The following is a 23,662-nucleotide window of genomic DNA, read 5'->3' as shown; positions in this document are numbered from 1 at the left end:
AGGCCATGGTGTAAACTACAATTTATTACAATCACAAGTTCCACATGAAACTTGAATCATACACCTTGTAATGTAAATGCCTACAAAAGTATTCAAGAGGCTTCCAGAGGGAAATGCTGGCAGAATATGTTTGGCTGCTGCCACCATCGTTGGAGATCTCATGCTGTCATTTATGTTGGCCACAGGCCGACTGAGTTCTCAACTATTTTTGTCAAACAATAAATCAAGTGCCCCTAACTAGAGGGGCACTAAAACCAACAAATTAACTTTTACATTAGTGGTTCAAATTAAAATTTGGTTGCCGGGGGTGATGAGACTCTCCGGCACCCATCTCTCGTGGAAGGCCACGAGCGTACCGGTGGAGACCACGTGCTCCATCTCCAGGGACACTCTGGCTTGAATGTAACCATGGAAGAGAGGCAGGCAGTCGGGCTGAATGACCCCCTCAATCGCCCGCTGCCTGGACCGGTTAATGGCCCCCTTAGCCATGCCCAGGAGCAGTCCTACGAGGAGGCCTTCTGTCCTGCCTGCTCCCTTCCACACAGGATGCCCAAAGATCAGGAGCGTGGGACTGAAGTACAACCAGAATTTGAGGAGCAACCCTTTCAAATATTGGAAGAGGGGCTGCAAGCTAACGCACTCCAAATAAACATGAAACACGGACTCTCCCAGACCGCAGAAATTGCAGGCGGCCTGAGAGTTCATGAAACTGACTTAAAAACCGATTGCATGGGACTGCTCCATGCAACACCCTCCAGGCCAAGTCCCCAATAAATAAACAGAGGACTCCTGCGTAGAGAGCATTCCACTGGGGCCCCCCACCTCCTCCAGACGGCAAGATAGTGTGTCCGGGTGGCAGACAAGGATGGCAAAGTGGAGAGTATGCAAGAACAGCCCGTACAGGAACCCCCTCTGTGCAGAACTGAAAGGCACAGAGGGGATTTCCCAGAGGAGGCTCAAGTTGTGAGGCGCCGGCTCCTGAGGGAGGTTTCAGGGCTTGGCGCCGATGAGGAGTTCTGTCCGGACGCTGGTCAGTTCAGACGGGATCATCCCACGTGCTTGAGCATCCTCGACACACCTAATGCCGACTGTGCTCTCAAACATGAGGCAGTCATGCAGCTTCCACACACGGAAAGATTCATCCTCAGGAACTTTAAAGCTGCATTTATATGCTCTGCTTGTGCCAGAACCAAAGTAAACTTTCTGAATTTACTAAGGCAGACAACAGAAAAGACCCAAAACACAGATCGACTCAACTCCATTTGAGGTTCTGCTAAATTTAATATGGTGCTGTCACTGGCTGCACAAGGCCCACACATTGTTGTTTCAGTGGGCCCAAGTTTGAACTGGTCATTAGAACGGCGCGCCTCTGAGCCTTGCGCCTATTATTTAGAATTAAAAGTGTGCCTAAAAAGTACCTCGTTATTCTGAACTGTCTGCAGGCCTCCATTCCAGTCGGCGCAGCACAGCTTGAGCTGCGGGGGGGGCAGAGCTATCGACGTGCTGTGTCTACACAGCTGGCATGGGGGCCGTGCTAGGGCCCAGCGTGTCTGTGAGTGCCGGCAGCGTTGCGCATGCGCGTTGGAGCGTGCACGCACGCGCAATGGCACAGAAACATTGGCTGGGTGAGCGCCAAACGGCCAAAGATATGCTGCTGCATCCTTTAGTGAGCTTTGCTGCTGGGTGATCGATTTCCTACCCCTAACCCCTGACCGAACGGCCGAAGATATGCTGCTGCATCCTTTAGTGAGCTTTGCTGCTGAGTGAATGATTTCCAGCCCCTGGCCGAACGGATAGGCACTACGTGCTGCAGTAGGTGAGGTAGGGACTTTTATTTTTTTATCTACTGATTTATTGATTGATTGTTTATTATTGATGATGGTTCTTTATTTTTAAAAGTGACAGTGTTTAGTGCTCTCTCTTCCCTTCCCTTCCCTCCATCTCTGGCTAGCTGCACTGATTTCTTAACTCTACAAGGTTTTTCCTGGCATACAAAAGTGGACACGTACTCCATTCTAATTTAGTTTGGAGTAATTTTTCACAGTTTAAACTTGCAAAACAGGCGTAAGTGGCTGGACATGCCCCCTTTTGAAAAAAAAAACTGAACTAAAACGAAACTAAACTAACTCACTAGAACTGGAGCAAAGTAAATGTGGAGAATTGCAATTTCTAGGATACTCCAAAAAAAACTAGTTGTTCCAAAAAAAAGGAGCAAATCCAGTTGAAACTTGGGCCCATGATTTCTGCCAGCGCTCTGCATCTGCTCCACAATGTAAACTAACAAGTTCAGTACATCTTGTAGCTTCACTATATAGGAGACCCACCACGACAATATAAACACCCCATAAAAGCCTCAGTACACAACTAACACTGCAGCCTGCTATTTGCCATACAGAACAGCAACTGTGTACTCTAGAAATGTTGGTTGGCATTATCTTTGTAGGTGGATAGTGATTCTATTCACTTTCTATTCCTGTTTCTAGCAGGATTGAGACATAAGCACGTGTATAGGCATCCAGCATGAGAAATCTGATCTTAACCATATTTTATAAAAAGAGGCATTTGATGTTCAGGCATTTTGGTTCCATATCTCCAAAAATATAGTGTCATGCCAACAATACATCCTTCATGGCTATGGTGGTACATTCACACTTTAAAAAAAAGGTTAATTTCTTTTTAGTTTATCATAGAAATAGTGAGACTGAAGAAATGTTCTGCATGTTTTCCCATTCAGTTCAATAATAAGAATTTTTAGAGAGCAGCACTTTTGCATCTGCTGTAGATTATAGAAAATTATTCCTGCAGATGTTCCAAAATAAACAATACTAAATTTTGCGACAAGTCCACAAGAAATTCAGCAGCCAGTTGTGGAGGTACATTCAAATGTGCCGTTTATACTGTACAGAATCCCTTCAATGAGATGCAGTTCTGTTCTTTCTGGTTGCTGGCACTGAGCAATCTATTCCCAATTTAAGTTGCAAGGCAGATTTCAGAGCTCAAGGATGGCACGTATAGCTGTGCAACTGTTTAATAGTCCCAATCATGATTTTCATTTTCTGGCCACAGGATTTCAGCACCAGCTGGGAAAGTTCCAATTAGGCCAGCAAAGTAAAATCCACGTTGTTGATGTGTATGGGTGGTCCAAACACTCAGGGGGCAAATATGGTCAAGGCCTCCATCTTAACCAATAAGGGAATTAAGGGTTACGGGGAGCGGGCGGGTAAGTGGAGCTGAGTCCACGGCCAGATCAGCCATGATCTTGTTGAATGGCGGAACATTCTCGAGGGGCGAGATGGCCTACTCATGTTCCTAATTCTTATGTTCACCGATGGCCGCCGAGGTAGCGGACGGTACTTTGGGCGGGATATTCATCGCCGAGGTCCCCTGAAGGTCGGCGGGTGGCAAATGACGTACGCCGCCAATCTGGGCGGCAGCGGGCGGGAGGTCTCATTCTCGGCGGCAGAGGCGCTTGCCGCCCAAGTGCTGCCGAGGATGGAGTCGGGCCCAAGGAGGGTCGAAGACCTGAAAAAAAATCATCAGGAAAAAATGTTTTTAAACTATTGGAAGACCTTCAGGGGACCCCATCCAGGTAAGTCGCTGTGGAAAAAAAAATATGTAAAATGTTCACTAACCGTTTTTTCAGGATCTTCATACCTTCAGGGACAGACCAGCCTCCAGCCAGCTGTTTTTGTGATGTTGATTGAGGGATAAATATTGGCCAGAACACCTACACTTATTCGAAATAGTGCCATGGAATCTTTTACGTCCACCTGAGAGAGGGGCCTCAGTTTAACGTCTCATCCAAAAGACGGCACCTCCAACTATGTGACAGTCCCTCAGTACTGTACTGGAGTGTCAGCCTAGATATTTGTGCTCAAGTCTCTGGAATGGGACTTAAACCTACAACCTTCTGACTCAGTGATACCAACTGAGCCATGGCTGACACTTCAGTCAAGATAAAAAAACGACTTGCATTTTATATAGTGCCTTTCACAACCTCAGGACATCCCAATGCACCTTACAGCCAATTAGGTACTTTAGAAATATAGTCACTGCTGTAATGTAAGAAACTATAATTTTATACAACAACCTAGATTGACCAGCCCTGAAACTGACCTTCAGTGTATTGCAGTATCCGTTCGAGCAGTACTGGGTATTTGGTGATACGCTGGGTAACCAGCAGTATACACTCTGGGACACCAAGGCGTCGGACCAGCAGGTTGTTGCTCTGTTGCTATAAAGAACAAACAAACGTTAAGTTTGTCTTTGTTGTTTTCACATCATTTGGTCCTGCAGACAAACCTGATTAGTGAGATCTTACCCTGATAAAGTTTTGGAATTTCTTGCTTTGTTGTTGTAGTTCTTTAAAGAAACTGACTGCCTCATTATGATGGCTACAGAAATCACCATAGGTTTGCTTCAACTTATTGGCATTTTCATCTGTAAACTAAGCACAAATGTTCATTGTCAATTAAAGAGACCATTCACCTCGGATTTTCAATATAAATCTATTTCCAAACAAAGACACCCAGATGAAAGTTTCCTGCTTGATCCTTTAAGCAAGGAATGGTGCTCAACAAAGAGAGATGTCAAGGAAAAAAAATCAACTTATATTTATATAATGTCTGATCACATCTCAGAAACATCCCAAAATACTCAACATACAATTAATTACTTTGAACTTTGCCATGTTATGCAGGCTAAGGGGAATAAAAACAATGTAAAGAAGTTTTGGAGGTAAGGAACTGGTGTTGAGCTTTATGCCTGTGAGATACCCATTGGGCACAATGCTATACATCACAGACAATGTCTTGCTGTGTACCCCTTAAATTTACAACTTTTTATTCATATTTGCTTTAGCAGCAATGATTAAAGTTTAAATTCTAATGTTGCTTTAAAGTCTTATGGTAGATTTGCAACAAAATCCTTCCTGTACGGGGATTGATTCTTCTTTAAAGTTGTAGGGCCTGAAGTAAAATAAGGGGCCCAGATTTCATTTCTAGGGCGGGAGAGTATGAGCTCATTGAGACCTTTGTTAAATAGGATCTCACTGGTTTTGGGTGAGTGCCCTTGCCGCCTGCTCAGTTGAGCAGTTTAAAAATCATACCGGTCAGCTCCTGGTGTTCTAGGACGGATAAGTAACCTGGTCGTTTTAACTGACCAATCATCTGGTTTTTGCTGCGCAGGTAGAGGCAAAATCGCTCCCACTGTTTTCATTCTGCAACAGAACCAGATTTTCAAATCTGATCTCTCATAAGACTCACCAGACTCAGAGATACACTTGGGTGTTGTAAGGATTGTTGACATTATGAATGTTAAATGGCTAAAATAAATATTTCTTCAAATGTGGGACATTTTCCTTTATTGCAGCTGCGTTTAACCAAAACAAAGGCTCTTAATTATCCACTTCTTGCATATACACATGATCCAGAAGTAAGATTTCACAAGTAATTAAGGTGAGTAGGCCAATGATTAGCACTGCATTGTTTGAAAATGTCTCTGTCCCATTAATAGCAGTCAGTCATTTAGCTGGACTTTAGAATTTCTCACATGTGTTGTTTTAAGACATTTGAAGGCATCTATTGAGGATTGCTACCACTTCCACAGTACTTTCTCCTAACAAAGAAATGAGTGTTGCAAGATTGAGAGGCAAGACAAATATGGAGAGAAAACAGGAAAGGGGTACTGAGGTGAATGATCAGCCATGATTTTATTGAATGGTGGTGCAGGCTCGAAGGGCCGAATGGCCTACTCCTGCACCTATTTTCCATGTTTCTATGATGGCATCAATATCTGTGAACACATCTCTATGCTGGGTATACCAATCTCAGTTACATAAATTAAGCAGAGCAAAATGCATAGCTAGGAGTGATTACATATAAAATACTATGTGGCTACATGGCGTTTTTATACTTTCAAATGGATTACTGGTGTTTGAGGTAAAGCAGCCAACATTTATTTTCTTTCCTGAAGGCACAGCTTTGTGCTGGAGAATAGCTCCATGGGTATCAGGCATCCTGCAGTGCCTTGTCCAAGTGGCATCCTTCATGCGTGAGCCCGAAGAATGTGCTAGCAGAGTATTCAATCATAGAGGATATCACAGGCAAGCCTGATCCTGTCCTAAGCTGTTACTTACACACGCATACTTTCCAGCATGACTGATTGGATAATGACCAGGAGCGAGAACCCCAGCTGACATTTCCTTTCCCTTGCTCAAAGCTACTGAAACTAGCTGTAGCATCTCTGGCTGAGATTTTAGTTCAGGTTAGTATCAATTAACTCAGCACAAATTGGTGGTCAAGCATTGGACCTTTTTGACCTGTATGGTTCAGTGGTTCAGTTCCACAATACTAACTAGGCCATCCTGAGAGCTACATTTATATATTTTTGATATTCATTTTTATTTTGCAAACATTTCGGCTCCACTTATTCTTATTTTACCTGTTGTAAAAGGATATCACCAATGCTATTGATAAAAAAATTCCTTTCACTCTCCTCCTCGAAAGACTCTCGCCGTCGCTCTTTCAAGCAGAAGAAAAAGTGCTTATGAATTTCTAAGAGCTCATCTAAAGAGGGAAATATTTTGTCAATGGTGTTGTGATCTAATTGCAGCTCCTCCTTCATGCCCTTCCTAAAAATTTCTGACATTATCTCCAGGATCTGAATGTGGTGCATCTCTGTCTGCATCAGCTCTGCAAGTGAAGAAGAAACATTTTTAGTACATTAGAGCTTAAAACTGGGTACTCCTCTTATAGGGCTCAATTTTCCCAGTATTTGCTCCATATTTTTTTTTTTTTAAAAGAGTAGGCTGCTTTTTCTGGCCTAACTTAAAAATCCCCAGTTTCCCCAATCAATTTGCTCAGCATAACTGACTTAGTTACGATTTTTTTAGGTACCGGTACGTTTTTTTTTTCCTCAAAAGGGGGCGTTACCAGCCACCTATGCCAGTTCTGGCCATTTAGGCAACTTTGGCTAGCTAATAATTTCTACTTAGGCCAGCGTATGTGATCACTCGAGAAAGCCCTTGCGGAGAGTTAAAGAAATTGGCGCAGGTCAAATACATTGGAGGCCATTCGGCCTGGAATAGGAGCGGGAAGCGGAGAGGATCTGGACCCGAACCAACCAAGCCTTAGCAATGTTAAATAAATCAATGCGGAGTTCATTTGCAAACAAAAACTACTAACGAGACATTGAAAAATAAAATCCATTCAATAGAAACACCACTTCTCAGAGGGAACAGACTTGCAAAACCATCCTTCACACAATTAAAATAATCAAGAAATAATCATTAAAGCAATTCTACAAGAAATAAAACAATGAAGTCATACCTTCAGCATCAAATTCCAATTCACCTTTCTGCACTCGGCCCGGAAGGCAACGGGCCGGTGTGGGAGGCCACTCGGCCTGGGCTAGGGGTGGGAGGGAGTGAATTGGCTGGCATCGAGGCAACAGAGCGGTGGCAAGTCAACGTAGAGGCTGGGGGAGCATATCGGCCCTCCAACAACCCAGTAAACAATAGCATGTCATACAGCCCCTTTAACAATAAGCATGATCACAATATTGTGTATGGGCTAATGTAATTAATCTCTTGTTAAGCAATATGACAGAGGTAATGTGAGTGGCTTCAACAATGAGGCCATTTTCAACGCAGTCCCTCAACTACTCCCTCAGCCGTGGTATTTTGAACAAACAGCCTTCAGTCTCTTAACAATATGGTGATTGCAGCGTTTCGCTGCACTGATGGCATTACCTGTTGCAGCGCAGTTTGTAGGCTGAGAGCTCGACACAGTAGTGAACGCACCGCTCTGGCAGATTCGCCACTTCAAAGGCAGTTTGAACACAGTCTTTCACTCAAGGGTCGTGCTGAACTGCCACCGCGCATGCGCAGACGTCCCGGCACATTTTTCCGGCGCAGACCGCAGGCTCCACCCCCAAGGCGACTGGCCACACTGCGCGGGTCCAGCATAGAGGCCAAACATCGGCAAAAGTCTGAAGATTTTTTTTCTGGAGCATCTACTGGCCTAATGAAGTGGCGCAACTTGGGCAAGTAGGCTAAAAAAACGGGCTCGGGGAAAATTGAGCCCATAGTGTCTTTATACTGCAGGTGTCAGTATAATACCAGGGCATGGATAGTGAATTATACTGCAAGCTCTATACTATTATATACTCAGGCAAAGCAGAGCTTTCATCATTGATTGGAATGTTGGTGATATTTTTATTACTGAAGAGCCAAATAAACTTGGCTTTATATAAAGTTAATTGTCAGGACTTTTTAAAATGTTAAAAATCTAAATTTGAAAATTGGCTTTGCATGGCAACACTACACTACAAGTAAATGATTCCAACCTACAGAATGACCACAAAGTACAAATGAGGGAGATCATTTGGCCCATCTAGTTCAGCCTTCAATAGATAGAAATGCTCCTATTATAGTTTCTTGACATCTGTCCTGAAGTTGACTTTGAATCATTTTTTTCCAATTACCTCCTCATCTCCAATGTCTCTCTCTCACCAACAGGATGTTAGAAGTTCTACATGACAGACTTAAAACTAGAATGCAGAGTAGAACATGGAAATAGATATGAAGCTGGTTAAAAATAAGACACCAGGGCCTAGACATTCGAGTAGGTCAGAAACCTGCCGGTGCCACAACGGGCCGAAGTTAATGGTTGCCTGCAAAAAGAGCAGCAGGTAGCACCAGTATTTTGGTCATGGTCAACGTATTTACTGAGGCGTACGAAAGCATGGGCTTTACGCTAAATATCCGTAAGACAAAGGACATCCACCAACCTGTCCTCACCACACAGCACTCCCCCCCCACCCCCCCAGTCATCAAGATCCACGGTGCGGTCCTGGACAACGTGGACCATTTCCCATACCTTGGGAGCCTCTTATCAACAAGAGCAGACATTGACGACGAGATTCAATACTGCCTTCAGTGCGCCAGTGCAGCTTTTGGCCACCTGAGGAAAAGAGTGTTTGAAGACCAGGCACTCAAATCCACCACCAAGCTCATGGTCTACAGGGCTGTAGTAAGACCCGCTCTCCTGTATGGCTCAGAGATATGGACCGTGTACAGTAGACACCTCAGGTCGCTGGAGAAATACCACCAACGATGTCTCCGCAAGATCCTACAAATCCCCTGGGAGGACAAGCGCACCAACGTTAGCGTCCTCGACCAGGTCAACATCCCCAGCATTGAAGCACTGACCACACTTGATCATCTCCGCTGGGCAGGCCACATCGTTCACATGCCACACACAAGACTCCCAAAGCAAGCGCTCCACTCGGAACTCCTTCACGGCAAGCGAGCCAAAGGTGGGCAGAGGAAACGTTACAAGGACACCCTCAAAGCCTCCCTGATAAGTGTAACATCCCCATTGACACCTGGGGGTCCCTGGCTAAAGACCGCCCTATGTGGAGGAAGTGCATCTCAGAGTCTCATCGCCGAGAGCATGCAGAAATCAAGCGCAGGCAGCAGAAGGAGCATGTGGCAAACCAGTCCCACCCACCCTTTCCCTCAACGACTATCTGTCCCACCTGTGACAGGGTCTGTGGTTCTCATATTGGGCTGTTCAGCCACCTAAGGACTCATTTTTAGAGTGGATGCAAGTCTTCCTCGATTCCGAGGGACTGCCTATGATGATGATGATGCTGCTGCTCGCTGATTTACATTAATGCAGTGCAAAGCTGCAGTGTAATGCGTTGCTTCAGGTGGCATTATCAGCAGGAGGCCCAATGTAGCATGGCCATAGTATCCCTGGAGCGAGGCAGCATTCTCTTAAAGCTAGCCTGTCATTTTAGAAAGCAGTGTCAATCCCTTAAAGCCTTTAAAAATAAAAATTATTTTAAAATAGGCAGTCTTTAGCCCTTAGAGCTCAACTGCCTTCTGAACCATGATAAACATTAAAAATAATGCCAAAATGCCAGTCTTCAGTTCTTAAAGCTCAACCGCCTTCCGCCCATAAAAAAGTGGTAAAATGCTTCAGCATTAACACAAATGGCTCGTAAAGGGACACCCAGGGTCTCATAAGCAGCACTCCAGCTTTGTGCAAGGGATCAACACTGCAAGACAGGCCCTCTACCCACAGAAAGAATTATGTGAGACTAGATCACTGAGGTCGTCACTACCAGCTGTGTCACCCCCACAACCTGGCTCTATTGCCCAAAGAAGCTTCATGACCTCAAACCAATGGTCATGGTCAGTGGATGCAGCTTAAAAAGCTGTCTCCTGCTAACTGCACCACTAGTCTCACACACTACGTTTTGCCCAACCCCGCTGATCATTCACCTACCAACAATCTGTACCAAATACGAGGCACATCTCCCATTCTTAACTTCATCTTATCCCCTTTTGGAAGAGGGTGCTGGCCATTCTTGGCAGGGGCATGGCTGAGCCCTTGGCCAGCAGTGTCGCTGAAAGGATACGAGATGTTGGTATCCTCATACATTATCCTCTTTCTCACATCCCACTTCCCCCTCATCCTATCTTCTGATTTATAAGATGCACATGGTCTAAGCGCGTAGCTCTTGATTTCCTGCCCTCCCCTCACCACAACTCTACCCTTCTGCCTTTCTCATTTCAGATACCCAAGAAATCCAGTCTGCCCAGTCAGTGGTTGACCAAGAAGAGGGTAAGAAGAAGAGGGAGAGAAGAAGAAGAAGAAACACTGTCACTTGATTTCACACGCCTTGCCATCAGCTCTTCGAGGTCGTCCTGCAAGGCCATCTGCAGTCTCCCCCACTGAAAGTCAGCAGCCTTCCACCAGCCATGCTGCAGCCACTGGGGTAACACGATGCAATATCACATATAGACTGGGCAAACCAAATTTACAGTAATAGTGTGTAGGATAAATTCATGGAATGTACACAAGATGGTTTTTTAGATCAGTATGTTGAGGAACCAACTAGAAAACAGGCTATTTTAGATCTAGTATTGCGCAATGAGAAAGTGTTAATTAATAACCTTGTAGTAAAGGGGCCTTTAGGGAAGAGTGATCATAATATTATAGAATTTTACATTAAGTTTGAAAATTATTTAGTTAAATAGGAAACTAGGGTCATATATCTAAACAAAGGAAACTACATAGGTATGAGGGGAGAGTTGGCTCAGGTAGATTGGGAAACTACATTAAAAGGTATGACGGTAGACAAGCAATGACTAGCATTTAAAGAATTAATACATAATTTACAACAAACATACATTCTTTTAAGGCACAAAAACACCACAAAAAAAGTGATCCAACCATGGCTAAGAAGAGAAGTTAAAGATAGTATTAGAGCAAAGGAAGAAGCTTATAATGTTGCCAAAAAGAGCAGTAAGCCTGTGGATTGGGAGGATTTTAGAGTTCAACAAAGGAGGACCAAGAAATTGATGGAGAAAAGGAAAATAGATTTTGAGAGTAAACTAGCGAGAGACATAAAAACAGACTGTAAAAGCTTCTATAGGTATGTAAAAAGGAAAAGATTAGCAAAAGTAAATGTGGGTCCCTTATAGGCTGAGACAGGAGAAATTATAATGGGGAATAAGGAAATGGCAGAGAAATTAAACAAATACTTTGCGTTTGTCTTCACAGAAGACACGAAAAGCCTTCCAGAAATAGTGGAGTATCAAAGGGTCTAATGAGAATGAGGAACTGAAAGAAATAATATTAGTAAAAAAATACTGGAGAAATTAATGGGACTGAAAGTTGATAAATCCCCTGGACCTGATGGCCTACATCCTTGGGTTTTGTAAGAGGTGACTATATAGATAGTGGATACATTGGTTGTCATCTTCCAAAATTCCATAGATTCTGGAACGGTTCCCGCAGATTGGAAGGTAGCTAATGTAACCCTGCTATTTAAGAAAGGAGGGGAGAGAGAAAATGAGGAGCTACAGACCAGTTGGCTTGACATCAGTAGTAGGGAAAATGCTAGAATCTATTATTAAGAATATGGTAACAGAGCACTTAGAAAATAATAACAGGATTGGGCAGAATCAACACGGATTTATGAAAGGGAAATCATGTTTGACAAATCTGTTGAGAGTTTTTTGAGGTTGTAACTAATAGAATAGATAAGGGGGGACCAGTGGATGTGGTGTATTTGGATTTTCAGCAGGCGTTTGAAAAGATGCTACACAAGAAGTTTTTAGATCAGTTATGCAAGTGGATAGATACATCAAAAGTAACTGATCAATGCAAAATATTGGGCACATGTTGAAAAACATGCATCATTGGCATACAATGAATGGAACTTATTTAGCTAAGGGAGAGTTAGACAGGCAACTAGAGTAATAGGACATGTCACTTTCAATGTCCAGACAACGTGGCAAAGTAATTAATAAAGCTAACAGAATACTAGGAAATATATTGAGAACCGTAGACTACAAGTTTACAGAAGTTACGATGAGGCATTAATCAGAGTACGTTAAAATATGTTTAATTTTGGTTACCATACCATAGCAAAAATCTTGCATTTGAAAGCGTTCCGAAAATAGCAATCCCAGATATAAAGTAGATAAACTATGAGGAAGGATCAGAAAAACTAAACTTATTCAATCCAGGAAGGCGAGATATTAGGGAACAGGTTGGACAGCTTCAATTAAAAATATAAAATATTAAGTGATATAGATAGGATATACCCAATTATTACTTCAAAATAAGCCAGCAAAGTAGGACTAGAGGATACAAGTGTGAAATAACATGTAGTAAATTAAAACAGATATTGACGAAAGGTCATTGACCTGAAACGCTAACTCTGTTTCTCTCTTCCCCGAAGATGCTGCCTGACCTGCTCAGTGTTTCCAGCATTTTCTGTTTTTATTTCAGATTTCCAGCATCTGCTGTATTTTGCTTTTGTATCAAGAAATATTTATTTAGCAAAGACCGATATAAGTTTTGAATAATCCACCAGGCAATGTTTATGGAGGCAAAATATTGTTGGATACTATGGTGGAAGGACTAGAATAATGGAATGATGAATGTTAATGGGTCAAATATAGCCTTTCGCTAACATTTCTTAGGTCCTTGTGGGCAAAAAAAGTAATTTATTTTTTGGGGGACAATTTTATAATATTTAATATTTTGAAAGCATCTAGCAATTAATTAAATAAAAAAACTACAACACAAAATTAAACACCTTTGATGAATGTCAGCTGGTTCACAATCAAATGCTAATCCTACATTATTAAAATAGTACACTCACCATATATCACATCTTGTCTCTTTATCATATCTTTCTGTTGTTTACCACTAAATGCATGATCAACAGCAAGGCTCCAAGACTCCGCTTTAAACTCCTGTGCATCAAACTCAAGGTCTCCACGCATTGAGGGGACCACATTATCTGGTAAAATGGAGAATTAAAATCAGTGACTATCAAGAAATATTTCACTGCAATTCAGGTTACACACCCCTCCCACTATTTTCTAGCCAGTAATTTTAAATGGTGGAAAATTGTGCATGGGCTGTCAGAATTACCAACAGTTCCCCCAAAAAATTACCCCAGAGTGTTGATCATGTTCAAACATAATTATTTGAAGATCTAAGTTTATGTTCAAGGAACACCAGGTTATAAAACTGTATTTTTTATGACCTTGAGGCTTAATTGTTGGCATACATCTGACAAGGGAATGATGAAGGTTCTTCATCGAAAACATTAATCTGTCCCTTCTCTTTCAGATGCTGATGGAGTTGCTGTGTGTTTCCAGTATATTTTTATTTTAGATTTAATCGTTGATATTTTTAATGTTTTCTCACTAAAGTGTAATGTATTTTTATACATTGTTTTTCAAAGTAGGAAAAAGTTCATGCCTAACACTCTCTTCTCACTATCTTCATGACAATGTTATATTGATGATCCCTTATTACATAATCCCCAACTAGAGGAAAATAGTATTTCCCTATTCACTTTAAATAAAAAAAGCAGATTATTTGGTCACCAGCTCATTTCTGTCCGTGTGACCTTGCTGTGTGCAAATTGGCTGCCGCATTTTCGACATTACAACAGTGACTACATTGCAAAAAAAATTTAATTAGCTGTAAAGTGCTCCATGTCAACCTGAGGCTATGAAAATCTACTATATAAATCCAAGTTATAATTTCTCTCTCTACTTAAACTTTTCATAATTTTAAAAACTATTGAATCTCTTTCTTCACTCCAGTGCAAATAGTTCCAGTATCTCATAGAAACATAGAAACATAGAAAATAGGTGCAGGAGCAGGCCATTCAGCCCTTCCAGCCTGCACCGCCATTCAATGAGTTCATGGCTGAACATGCACTTCAGTACCCCCTTCCTGCTTTCTCGCCATACCCCTTGATCCCCCGAGCAGTAAGGACTTCACCTAACTCCCTTTGGAATATATTTAGTGAATTGGCCTCAACTACTTTCTGTGGTAGAGAATTCCACAGGTTCACCACTCTCTGGGTGAAGAAGTTTCTCCTCATCTCGGTCCTAAATGGCTTACCCCTTATCCTCAGACTGTGACCCCTGGTTCTGGACTTCCCCAACATTGGGAACATTCTTCCTGCATCTAACCTGTCTAAACCCATCAGAATTTTAAACATTTCTATGAGGTCCCCTCTCATTCTTCTGAACTCCAGTGAATACAAACCCAGTTGATCCAGTCTTTCTTGATAGGTCAGTCCCACCATCCCGGGAATCAGTCTGGTGAATCTTCGCTGTACTCCCTCAATAGCAAGAATGTCCTTCCTCAAGTTAGGAGACCAAAACTGTACACAATACTCCAGGTGTGGCCTCACCAAGGCCCTGTACAACTGTAGTAACACCTCCCTGCCCCTGTACTCAAATCCCCTCGCTATGAAGGCCAACATGCCATTTGCTTTCTTAACCGCCTGCTGTACCTGCATGCCAACCTTCAATGACTGATGTACCATGACAACCAGGTCTCGTTGTACCTTCCCTTTTCCTAATCTGTCACTATTCAGATAATAGTCTGTCTCTCTGTTTTTATCACCAAAGTGGATAACCTCACATTTATCCACATTATACTTCATCTGCCATGTATTTGCCCACTCACCTAACCTATCCAAGTCACTCTGCAGCCTCATAGCATCCTCCTCGCAGCTCACACTGCCACCCAACTTAGTGTCATCCGCACATTTGGAGATACTACATTTAATCTCCTCGTCCAAATCATTAGTGTACAATGTAAACAGCTGGGACCCAGCACAGAACCTTGCAGTACCCCACTAGTCACTGCCTGCCATTCTGAAAAGTACCCATTTACTCCTACTCTTTGCTTCCTGTCTGACAACCAGTTCTCAATCCACGTCAGCACACTACCCCCAATCCCATGTGCTTTAACTTTGCACATTAATCTCTTGTGTGGGACCTTGTCGAAAGCCTTCTGAAAGTCCAAATATACCACATCAACTGGTTCTCCTTTGTCCACTTTACTGGAAACATCCTCAAAAAATTCCAGAAGATTTGTCAAGCATGATTTCCCTTTCACAAATCCATGCTGACTTGGACCTATCATGTCACCATTTTCCAAATGCGCTGCTATGACATCCTTAATAATTGATTCCATCATTTTACCCACTACTGAGGTCAGGCTGACCGGTCTATAATTCCCTGTTTTCTCTCTCCCTCCTTTTTTAAAAAGTGGGGTTACATTGGCTACCCTCCACTCGATAGGAACTGATCCAGAGTCAATGGAATGTTGGAAAATGACTGTCAATGCATCTGCTATTTCCAAGGCCACCTCCTTAAGTACTCTGGGATGCAGTCCATCAGGTCCTGGGGATTTATCGGCCTTCAATCCCATCAATTTTCCCAACACAATTTCCCGACTAATAAAGATTTCCCTCAGTTCCTCCTCCTTACTAGACCCTCTGACCCCTTTTATATCCGGAAGGTTGTTTTGTGTCCTCCTTAGTGAATACCGAACCAAAGTACTTGTTCAATTGGTCTGCCATTTCTTTGTTCCCCGTTATGACTTCCCCTGATTCTGACTGCAGGGGACCTACGTTTGTCTTTACTAACCTTTTTCTCTTTACATACCTATAGAAACTTTTGCAATCCGCCTTAATGTTCCCTGCAAGCTTCTTCTCGTACTCCATTTTCCCTGCCCTAATCAAACCCTTTGTCCTCCTCTGCTGAGTTCTAAATTTCTCCCAGTCCCCGGGTTCGCTGCTATTTCTGGCCAATTTGTATGCCACTTCCTTGGCTTTAATACTATCCCTGATTTCCCTTGATAGCCACGGTTGAGCCACCTTCCCTTTTTTATTTTTACGCCAGACAGGAATGTACAATTGTTGTAATTCATCCATGCGGTCTCTAAATGTCTGCCATTGCCCATCCACAGTCAACCCCTTAAGTATCATTCGCCAATCTATCCTAGCCAATTCACACCTCATACCTTCAAAGTTACCCTTCTTTAAGTTCTGGACCATGGTCTCTGAATTAACTGTTTCATTCTCCATCCTAATGCAGAATTCCACCATGGTCACTCTTCCCCAAGGGGCCTCGCACAATGAGATTGCTAATTAATCCTCTCTCATTACACAACACCCAGTCTAAGATGGCCTCCCCCCTAGTTGGTGCCTCGACATATTGGTCTAGAAAACCATCCCTTATGCACTCCAGGAAATCCTCCTCCACCGTATTGCTTCCAGTTTGGCTCGCCCAATCTATGTGCATATTAAAGTCACCCATTATAACTGCTACACCTTTATTGCATGCACCCCTAATTTCCTGTTTGATGCCCTCCCCAACATCACTACTACTGTTTGGAGGTCTGTACACAACTCCCACTAACGTTTTTTGCCCTTTGGTGTTCTGCAGCTCTACCCATATAGATTCCACATCATCCAAGCTAATGTCTTTCCTAACTATTGCATTAATCTCCTCTTTAACCAGCAATGCTACCCCACCTCCTTTTCCTTTTATTCTATCCTTCCTGAATGTTGAATACCCCTGGATGTTGAGTTCCCAGCCCTGATCATCCTGGAGCCACGTCTCCGTAATCCCAATCACATCATATTTGTTAACGTCTATTTGCACAGTTAATTCATCCACCTTATTGCGGATACTCCTTGCATTAAGACACAAAGCCTTCAGGCTTGTTTTTTTAACACCCTTTGTCCTTTTAGAATTTTGCTGTACAGTGGCCCTTTTTGTTCTTTGCCTTAGGTTTCTCTGCCCTCCACTTTTCCTCATCTCCTTTCTGTCTTTTGCTTTTGCCTCCTTTTTGTCTCCCTCTGTCTCCCTGCATTGGTTCCCATCCCCCTGCCATATTAGTTTAACTCCTCCCCAACAGCACTAGCAAACACTCCTCCTAGGACATTGGTTCCGGTCCTGCCCAGGTGCAGACCGTCCGGTTTGTACTGGTCCCACCTCCCCCAGAACCGGTTCCAATGCCCCAGGAATTTGAATCCCTCCCTGCTGTACCACTGCTCAAGCCACGTATTCATCTGAGCTATCCTGCGATTCCTACTCTGACTAGCACGTGGCACTGGTAGCAATCCCGAGATTACTACTTTTGAAGTCCTACTTTTTAATTTAGCTCCTAGCTCCTTCACCCTCAACTCTCTCCTCATAACTATAGTTTCCCAATCCAGTATTATCCTGGTGAACATATGCTGTATGCTCTCTATGGATAATGTCCTTTCTGTAATGGAGTGCCCAGAACTGCACACAGTACTCTAACTGTAGCCGAACCAATATTTTGTACAAATTTATTATTTCTGAACTCTTGTACTCTATGCTCCATTTGTAAAACCCAAGGTGTAGTTAGTTATTTTTATGGTTTACCTACCTGCATTTGACAATGAGTAATTATACAGTTAAACCTCCACACCTTTCATTCTGTTTTTCATCCCATAATGCATTACCCCACACTTATCCACATTATATTGTTGTCTGTCCATTCTATTAACCTGTCTATATCTTCCTGAAGTCTTGTGCAGTCTAAACTCCTTACCTTTGCGTCATGTGCAAATTTCAAGATTATACGTCAAATCATCTATATATACACCAAGAACAAAACTGGACACATCACTGGGTTCTGGGATGTACAACTGCTAACCCTTCTCCAACCCGATTTACTCCAGCTTTGTGTTCTTTCCATCACCCAACATTTTATCCATGCTGCTCCATTTCAAATAACAACTTGCAGTTACATAGCGTCATTAACAGAGAAACACATCCCAAGGGAGCATAGTTGGACACAAAGTGACACTGAGACAAAGAAGAGATACAGTATTAGGAGAGGTAGTTAAAAGCTTAGTCAAAGATGTAGGTTTTCAGGAAGGTCTTACAAGAGAGGTGCGTAGGTTTAGGGAAGAAATTCCAGAGCTTAGGGCCTAGCCAGCTGAAGGCACAATCATCCAATAGAGGAGCAAACGAGTGGGGAGGGGGAGGTGTGAATAAAAGTCCAGAGCTGGAGGACCACAGATTTCTCAGAAGGTTGTAAGGCTGGAGGAAGTTACATGGTAGGGAAGTGTGAGGCCGTGAAAGGATTTGAACACGAGGATGAGAATTTTAAATTGGAGGGATTGGAGACCCAGAAGCCAATGTAGGTCAGCGAGCACAGGGGTGAAGAGTGAGTGGGACTTGGTGTAGTTTAGGATATAGACTGCAGAATTTTGAAGGAGATTAAATTTATACAGGGCGGGAGATGGGAGGCTGGCTAGGAGAGTATTTGATTAGTCAAGTCTGGAAGCGAGAAGGAGTTTCAACAGCAGATGGGCAGAGGTGGAGATGGGTGATAGCACAGAGGTAGAAGTAGGCGATTTTGTGATGAAGAGGATATGGGGTCACAAGCTCTGCTTGGTATCAAATACTACACTGAGATAGCAAACAGTCAGCTTCAACTCGAGACAGTGGCCAGGGACGGGGATGGAATCAGTGGGGAGAGTACAGAGTTTGTGACAAGTCTACGGCAATGGCTTTGGTCTTTACAATCTAGCTGGAGGAAATTCTGGCTCCTCCAGGACTGGCTGTCAGACAAGCAGTTGGACAACAGAGGCGGTGGAGGAGCCAAGAGAGGTGGTGGAGAGATAGAGCTGGGTGTCATCAACCTATATGTGGAACCTGAGCCCATGTCTTTGAATGATATAGCCAAGGGAAAGCATTTGAAAGAGGAGACTACCAAATGAGTTGGACAATGGAGGAGAGGTGTTTGAGCAGGATGGTGTGGTCAATTGTGTCAAATGCTGTGAGAGGCCAAGAAGGAATAATACACCATGGTCACAGTCACATAGGATGTAATTTGTGATTGTGGTTACAGCTGTTATGGCGCTATGTCAGAGGCAGAAGCATAATTAGAAAAATTCAAAGAAGGAGTTGTGGGAATGATGGGTATGGATTTGGGAGGTAATAGCACATGCAAGGATTTTGGAGATGAAAGGGAAGTTAGAGATGGCATGGTAGTTTTCACAGACAGAGGGGTCGAGGGTGTGTATTTTGAGGGGTGATGTCAGTTTTGAAAGGAACAGAGACAGTACCTGCAGCAAGGGAACTATTCACAAATCCAGCTAGCATGGGGACTAGCAACAGAAGTTGAGTGGTCAGCAGTTTAATGGGAAAAATGTCTAGAGAGCAGGTGGTGTGTCTCATTAAGTGCTCAGAGAGGGCATAGGGGAAGAGAGGAGGGAAGCTAGAGAAAAACATGGGTTCAGGGCTAGGGCATGGAGGAACCTTGGGGGTAGTGTGGTTTGCTGGGCAAGGGAATGAGGTGATGAGAGGCAACTGAATGAATGGTCTCCATCTTAGTGACAGAGAATTCTATAAGCACCTCTTGTTGGAGGGTGAGGATGGATAGGGCAGGGGAAGGGATTTAAGGAGCTGGTTTGTTGTGGAAAAAAGAAGCCAGGTGTGATCTTTTGATTCCAGAATCATGGAATGGGCAGTTTTGGCAGATGAGAAAAGGCCCAAAAGTGCTTGATGTAGTCCAGTCAGATCTGGCACTGAACGTGTGCCAGATCCGTTCAAGTATGCACCCCTTGGTCTTGAGGGAGCAAAGATGGGGGCCGTGCAATGAGAAACACAGGGTGGGGGAGGGGGGGGGGTAATGGGATAGAGAATAATGGTTTTACTGTGGTCAAGGGCATCAAAGGTGGAGATAAGGGAGTGATTGAGCATTTTGACAGCTGCAGAAGTATTGTGGTGAATGGAGAGCCTAAGGCTAGGTAGTTGGGCATTTTAAAGTGCAGTTGCAAATGATCCAGGGAACTGCATCTTCCAGACCTGGTCATAGGGCACTTACCGAATGGCCCATTTCTGTATTGTAACCTCTATGTAATGATTCTTTAACACGTTTCAAGTTCATAATGAGCCACTTAATTGATGTGACTGTTGAAAAGTTTGTTTGTGTAAACATACATTTATATAAAATAGGTCAACACCAAATTTGAAAGTTTATTTTACCAAATAGGTCCTGGATGGTAACCGCCCCCTCATAGGCGGTCCCTTGAAACGAGGATGACTTGCTTCACCACAGAAATGGTGAAATGCAGGCTGATTTTTTGTTGGTGGGGATTATGGCAGAGGGCCCCTAACTATGCAATGGAGGTAACTAGCATGGCAATAGGTCCCATACAGAGTGCCAGTGACTCAGAGCCCTCCCAAGAGTGTCAGAAAAGTTAAACAGCTTTAAAAGGAGCACGGACATGATGCATGAATATTACACACAACATATATGACATGAAAAAAAACTAGCAGATATACACAAAAAATACTCACCGATAAAGAATTGTTAGCAAGGATGTAGCCGAGAAGGTTGCAGAAGTGAAAATAGCAGCTTTATGTAAATTATACAATGGCAAAGCAAGGCTAATGAAGGACAGACTTTCATGTGCCAAATCATGCTGCTTCAATCCTGCAGGAAGCATCGGTTTCTCAGTTTTTCTACAGAGCTGCCCCTCAAGATGCCTGTAACCTATGTTATCAGTGTGACTTCAAAGAAATAACTAGGTGCAAGAGAACTGAAATAATGGTCTCCCCGCAGGCAAATTAATCAATACAATTATTTTTTTATAATTATCCTTTCAGCTGCTATCAAGATGTGACCAACTGCCTTTAGTTGCTTCTAAAATACATCTGACTGTGAAGCCATAATCATTCCCCTGTAAAATAAAGTCAGATTACACCACCAGCCATCTACTCTTCTCTATATGCAACCGTTCACAGATGCTGACCCTCCAGTGCAAGCGATTCTGTTGAAGGAGATGACCCCATTGTTTGAAGTAATTCCTCAGACTGTGACCTGTTCCTAGATACATAGCTATCCACCTCCACCTCCATCGACTCCATGATTCTTCTAAAATGACAAAAAGATAATAGTTTCACACAGATAACAAAACCTTTTAGAAAATGCATGCTATATTTGCAAAGTAAACAATTTTGCAAAATTCTGCTTACCTGTCTATACTGGAAGCACTTTTTGACAATGGCTGATTTTGTAGTGAAGTTTCTCGTTTGAGAGCAGATATGCCAACAGGCAACGAGGATGAGGTGGTGTTTAGTGATAGGAATGAAGATTGTGAAGCATCCTTAAGTGAATTAGCTGTTGAAACAACAGATATTTTAATATTTTAAAACAGTAAACATTGCAAATGCTCAGCAAGTCAGGCAGATAATGTAGTGAGTAGCCCTGGCAAACAGGGCATCAATGACTTGGTGAATGAATCTATATACCACGGACCGGCTGATGCATGCTATATCTCCTGTGGCCCCCAGAGGAATAAATTTGAGTGCCATTGTAAGTTTGACTGGCACAGGAAGAGCTACGGAGGCTCAGGGACAGAGCGTCACATTCTCTTCCAGCCGGTGACAAGAGTTCTCTTATCTCCCTGCTGAAACAACATTCCTCAAGCATCGCTTCTTGGAGAAATCCAGGAATGCTAGCCTTGGTCTGTACATCTTCTCAGCTAGGTTCCTCCAAGTCAGCAGTATCTTCCTCCTCTGGTGGCACCTCACCAACCTTGCATCTAGCAATGCTTCCTGATCATTATCCATCTTCATATAAAACATCCTTCACAGCAGGTCAAAGGATCCAAACAAAATACTAATTTTAACAGCAGATGAAAGCTCCTGTATCAGCTTGTTGGCTTTTCCATGCTAAATATCTTGGCTCAAGCCTTATACTGCCTCAATAGCTCTGTAACTTTTCACGATGCCCCTTTTTATGGGCCCACAATGCTTGAGTATTGCTGCACAAAAAAAATGGGAGGTAGCTTCCTTGTAACATGACGAAAATGGCAAAAAGTTTGGATCTTCATTACTGCTGCAGCATCATGGGGGGCTCATGGCATCAAGTTTGTAGGGAGCGCTGTTGGACTAGAGACCCATCATTGCAGGTCTTCAAACATATATTTCTGACTGATTGCACTTCTGTGAACGCTCTGGGGTGCAAAGAGGAAAAGAATTGGCCCACCAAACAGTAGTAGTGAGGTTGGGGATGGCATCAAACAAGAAATTAGGGATGCGTGCAATAAAGGTACAGCAGTTATCATGGGCGACTTTAATCTACATATAGATTGGGCTAACCAAGCTGGTAGCAATGCGGTGGAGGAGGATTTCCTGGAGTGTATTAGGGATGGTTTTCCAGACCAATATGTCGAGGAACCAACTAGAGAGCTGGCCACTCCAGACTGGGTGTTGTGTAATGAGAAAGGGCTAATTAGCAATCTTCTTGTGCGAGATCCCCTGGGGAAGAGTGACCATAATATGGTAGAATTCTTTATTAAGATGGAGAGTGACAGTGTTAATTCAGAGACTACGGTCCTGAACTTAAGGAAAGGTAACTTCGATGGTATGAGACGTGAATTGGCTAGGATAGACTGGCAAATGATACTTAAAGGGTTGACAGTGGATAGGTAAGGGCAGATATTTATAGATTACATGGATGAACTTCTACAATTGTACATCCCTGTCTGGAGTAAAAATAAAAAGGAGAAGGTAGCTCAACCATGGCTAACAAGAGAAATTAGGGATAGTGTTAAATCCAAGGAATAGGCATATACATTGGCAGAAAAAGCAGCAAACCTGAGGGCTGGGAGAAATTTAGAATTCAGCAGAGGAGGACAAAGGGTCTAATTAAGAGGGGGAAAATAGAGTATGAGAGGAAGCTTGCAGGGAACATAAAAACTGACTGCAAAAGCTTCTATAGATAAGTGAAGAGAAAAAGATAAGTGAAGACCAACGTAGGTCCTTTGCAGTCAGAATCAGGTGAATTTATAATGGGGAACAAAGAAATGGCAGACCAATTGAACAAATACTTTGGATCTGTCTTCACTAAGGATACAAATAAACTTCCGGAAATACTAGGGGTTCGAGGGTCGAGTGAAAAGGAGGAACTGAAGGCAATCCTTATTAATCAGGAAATTGAGTTAGGGAAATTGATGGGATTGAAGGCCAATAAATTCCCAGGGCCTGATAGGCTGCATCCCAGAGTACTTAAGGAAGTGGCCCTAGAAATAGTGGATGCATTGGTGATCATTTTCCAACATTCTATTGACTCTGGATCAGTTCCTATGGACTGGAGGGTAGCTAATAAATATAAGAACATAAGAATTAGGAACAGGAGTAGGCCATCTAGCCCCTCGAGCCTGCTCCGCCATTCAATAAGATCATGGCTGATCTGGCCGTGGACTCAGCTCCACTTACCCGCCCTCTCCCTGTAACCCTTAATTCCCTTATTGGTTAAAAATC

At 43.1% G+C, this 23,662-nt stretch overlaps 1 protein-coding gene across 1 annotated transcript in view; it reads right to left on the bottom strand.

Annotated features, from left to right (window-relative positions):
- Positions 1–23,662, bottom strand: part of arhgef28a (Rho guanine nucleotide exchange factor (GEF) 28a) — a 484,332-nt gene that overhangs the window by 201,933 nt on the left and 258,737 nt on the right. The window contains exons 19-24 of the mRNA XM_070876112.1: positions 21,371–21,515; positions 21,148–21,269; positions 13,189–13,329; positions 6,442–6,692; positions 4,322–4,447; positions 4,117–4,234 (exon numbers count right to left, since the gene is read on the bottom strand). Of these exons, the coding sequence (XP_070732213.1) occupies positions 4,117–4,234; positions 4,322–4,447; positions 6,442–6,692; positions 13,189–13,329; positions 21,148–21,269; positions 21,371–21,515 (903 nt within the window). The remainder of the gene's footprint in view (positions 1–4,116; positions 4,235–4,321; positions 4,448–6,441; positions 6,693–13,188; positions 13,330–21,147; positions 21,270–21,370; positions 21,516–23,662) is intronic.

Source organism: Pristiophorus japonicus, chromosome 1, assembly GCF_044704955.1.
Source record: "Pristiophorus japonicus isolate sPriJap1 chromosome 1, sPriJap1.hap1, whole genome shotgun sequence".
Lineage (NCBI taxonomy): Eukaryota > Metazoa > Chordata > Chondrichthyes > Pristiophoridae > Pristiophorus > Pristiophorus japonicus.
This window is presented reverse-complemented; position numbering and strand designations above follow the sequence as displayed.